This window comes from Calidris pugnax, unplaced genomic scaffold (genome assembly GCF_001431845.1).
Source record: "Calidris pugnax isolate Ruff unplaced genomic scaffold, ASM143184v1 scaffold100, whole genome shotgun sequence".
In the NCBI taxonomy this organism is placed as follows: domain Eukaryota; kingdom Metazoa; phylum Chordata; class Aves; order Charadriiformes; family Scolopacidae; genus Calidris; species Calidris pugnax.
The window spans coordinates 441,996-445,479 of NW_015090826.1; the positions used below are offsets into that span (position 1 = coordinate 441,996).

Consider the following 3,484-nt stretch of genomic DNA (forward strand, 5'->3'; position numbering starts at 1 on the left):
TAGGTCTTGTCCTCGTGGCCCTGTGTCCTCCCGGTCCTTTGGGTGCCACCTCCACAGGTCCCCCTGGGTGCTGGGTCCTCTGAGTCCTCCAGGTCCTCTGGGTTCCACCCCCCCTGGGTCCTCTGGGTCCTCCAGGTCCCCTGGGTGCCATGTTCTCAGGTCCTCTGGGTTCCACCTCCCCTGGGTCCTCCAGGTGCCATGTTCTCTGGTGCCATGGAGGTCTTGTTCTCCTGGCACTGTGTCCTCCAGGTCCCTTGGGTGCCACCTGCATGGGTCTCTTAGGTGCCACCTCCACGGGTCCCCCTGGGTGCTGGGTCCTCTGGGTCCTCCAGGTCCTCTGGGTTCCACCTCCCCTGGGTCCTCTGGGTCCTCCAGGTCCCATGTTCTCTGGTGCCATGGAGGTCTTGTTCTCCTGGCACTGTGTCCTCCAGGTCCCTTGGGTGCCACCTCCATGGGTCTCTTAGGTGCCACCTCCACGGGTCCCCCTGGGTGCTGGGTCCTCTGGGTCCTCCAGGTCCTCTGGGTTCCACCTCCCCTGGGTCCTCTGGGTCCTCCAGGTCCCATGTTCTCTGGTGCCATGGAGGTCTTGTTCTCCTGGCACTGTGTCCTCCAGGTCCCTTGGGTTCCACCTCCCCTTGGTCTTCCAGTGCCACCTCCCTTGAACCATGGGTGCCATGTCCTCAGGTCCTCTGGTGCCACCTCCTCTGGGTGCTGGGTCCTCTGGGTCCTCCAGGTCCTCTGGGTTCCACCTCCCCTGGGTCCTCTGGGTCCTCCAGGTCCCTTGTTCTCTGGTCCCATGGAGGTCTTGTTCTCCTGGCACTGTGTCCTCCGGGTCCCTTGGGTGCCACCTCCACGGGTCCCCCTGGGTGCTGGGTCCTCTGGGTTCCACCCCCCCTGGGTCCTCTGGGTCCTCCAGGTCCCATGTTCTCTGGTGCCATGGAGGTCTTGTTCTCCAGGTCCTTTGGGTGCCACCTCCATGGGTCCCCCTGGGTGCTGGGTCCTCTGGGTTCCACCCCCCCTGGGTCCTCTGGGTCCTCCAGGTCCCATGTTCTCTGGTGCCATGGAGGTCTTGTTCTCCAGGTCCCTTGGGTGCCACCTCCCCTTGGTCCTCTGGTTCCCCTTGGGTTCCACGTCCCTTGGGTGCAGCAGAAGACCCTCTGGGGGTCAAGTCCTCTCTGTCCCCTGGCTGCTGGCTCCTCTCTGTCCCCTGGGTGCCAGGTTCTCCAGGTCCTCTGGTGCCACCTCCCCTGGGTGCCAAGTCCCTTGGGTCCTCTGGGTCCTCCAGGTCCCCCGGGTGCCACGTTCTCTGGTCCCATGGAGGTCTTGTTCTCCTGGCACTGGTTCCTCTGTGTCCCCTGGGTGCCAGGTTCTCCAGGTCCTCTGGTGCCACCTCCCCTGGATGCCAAGTCCCTTGGGTCCTCTGGGTCCTCCAGGTCCCCGGTGTGCCATGTCCCTTGGGTGTTGGGTCCCCTGGGTCCTCCAGGTCCCTTGGGTGCCACCTCCCCTTGGTCCTCTGGTTCCCCTTGGGTTACAAGTCCTTTGGGTGCAGCAGAAGACCCTCTGGGGCTCAGAAGACCCTCTGGGTGTCAACTCCTCTCTGTCCTTTGGTTGCCACATCCCTTGGGTCCTCCACGTCCCCGTGGTCCATGTGGGGATCCCTCGGGTGCCTTCTCCTCTGCATCCCCGTGGTTCCCCCATGCGACCACCAGCCGTGGTCGGGTGGTTGCCCCACTTGGGTCCTCTCACTTGCCCAGGGCTACTACCGGCGCACGCCGGCCTACCTGCCCCTTCTCCTGGCACTGGCTCCTCTGTGTCCCCTGGGTGCCAGGTTCTCCAGGTCCCTTGGGTGCCATGTCCCTTGGGTCCTCCAGGTCCCCTGGTTGCCACATTCTCTGGTCCCATGGAGGTCTTGATCTCCTGGCACTGGGTCCTCTGTGTCCCCTGGGTGCCACGTCCCTTGGGTGTTGGGTCCTCCAGGTCCCCTGGGTGCCATGTCTCTTGGGTGTTGGGTCCCCTGGGTCATCCAGGTGCCCTGGGTGCCACGTTCTCTGGTCCCATGGAGGTCTTGTTCTCCTGTGTCCCCTGGGTGCCAGGTTCTCCAGGTCCTCTGGCGCCACCTCCCCTGGGTGCTGGGTCCTCTGTGTCCTCCAGGTCTCTTGGGTGCCACCTCCCCTTGGTCCTCTGGTTCCCCTTGGGTGCAGCAGAAGACCCTCTGGGTGTCAACTCCTCTCTGTCCTTTGGTTGCCACATCCCTTGGGTCCTGCATGTCCTCATGGTCCATGTGGGGATCCCCCAGGTGCCATCTCCTCTGTGTCCCCGTGGTTCCCCCATGGGACCACCAGCCGTGGTCGGGTGGTTGCCCCACTTGGGTCCTCTCACTTGCCCAGGGCTACTACCGGCGCACGCCGGCCTACCTGCCCCTTGGGTCCTCCACGTCCTCGTGGTCCATGTGGGGATCCCCCAGGTGCCATGTTCTCCACATCCCCGTGGTTCCCCCATGCGACCACCAGCCGTGGTCGGGTGGTTGCCCCACTTGGGTCCTCTCGCTTGCCCAGGGCTACTACCGGCGCACGCCGGCCTACCTGCCCCTGCGGAAGCGGGAGCGCCGGGGCTGCTTCCCGGTGCCCATGGTGCACTCCACGCTGCTGCTGGACCTGCGCAAGGAGGCCTCGCGGGCGCTGGCCTTCTACCCCCCTCACCCCGACTACACCTGGGCCTTCGACGACATCATCGTCTTCGCCTTCTCCTGCCGGCAGGCCGGTGAGCCGCGGGGGGCTCCTGGAGCTCGGGGTTGGGCTCCTGGAACGGTGGGATGGGCTCGTGGGTCTTTGGGGTTGGGCTCAATTGAGTTTGGGCTCATTTAACTCAGGTTGGGCTCACTCGAGTTTGGGCTCATTTAACTTGGGTTGGGCTCACTCAACTCAGGTTGGGGTCGTTTGAGTTTGGGGTTGTTTAACTCAGGTTGGGCTCGTGGAGCTCGGGGTTGGGCTCCCAGATCGGCAGGTTGGGCTCACAGGTCTTTGGGGTTGGGCTTGATTGAGTTTGGGGTCGTTTAACATGGTTTGGGGTCGTTTAACATGGTTTGGGGTCGTTTGAGTTTGGGCTCATTTGACTCAGGTTGGGCTCGTTTGAGTTTGGGCTCGTTTAACTCAGGTTGGGCTTGTGGAGCTCGGGGTTGGGCTCCCAGAACGGCAGGATGGGCTCGTGGGTCTTTGGGGTTGGGCTCGTTTGAGTTTGGGCTCGCTTAGCTCTGGGTTGGGCTCACTCAGCTCAGGTGGGCTCATTTAACTCAGATTAGGCTCGTTTGAGGTTGGGCTCGTGGAGCTCGGGGTTGGGCTCGCGGGTCTTTGGGGTTAAGCTCGTTTCAGTTTGGGCTCGTTTAGCTCAGGTTGGGCCTGAGTCATGTCGTCCCATCACCCCCGACGTCATCCCTCATGTCCCTGTGTGTGTCCCCCCCCTCTGGTGTTCCCGTGTCCCCCCCTCC

At 63.4% G+C, this 3,484-nt stretch overlaps 1 protein-coding gene across 1 annotated transcript in view; it reads left to right on the forward strand.

The window, feature by feature from the left end:
* The first annotated feature begins 2,066 nt into the window (after positions 1-2,066).
* COLGALT1 (collagen beta(1-O)galactosyltransferase 1) overlaps positions 2,067-3,484 on the forward strand; it is a 13,308-nt gene continuing 11,890 nt past the window's right edge. The window contains exon 1 of the mRNA XM_014940198.1: positions 2,067-2,807. Coding sequence (XP_014795684.1) covers positions 2,265-2,807 — 543 coding nt within the window. The 5' untranslated portion in view covers positions 2,067-2,264. The remainder of the gene's footprint in view (positions 2,808-3,484) is intronic.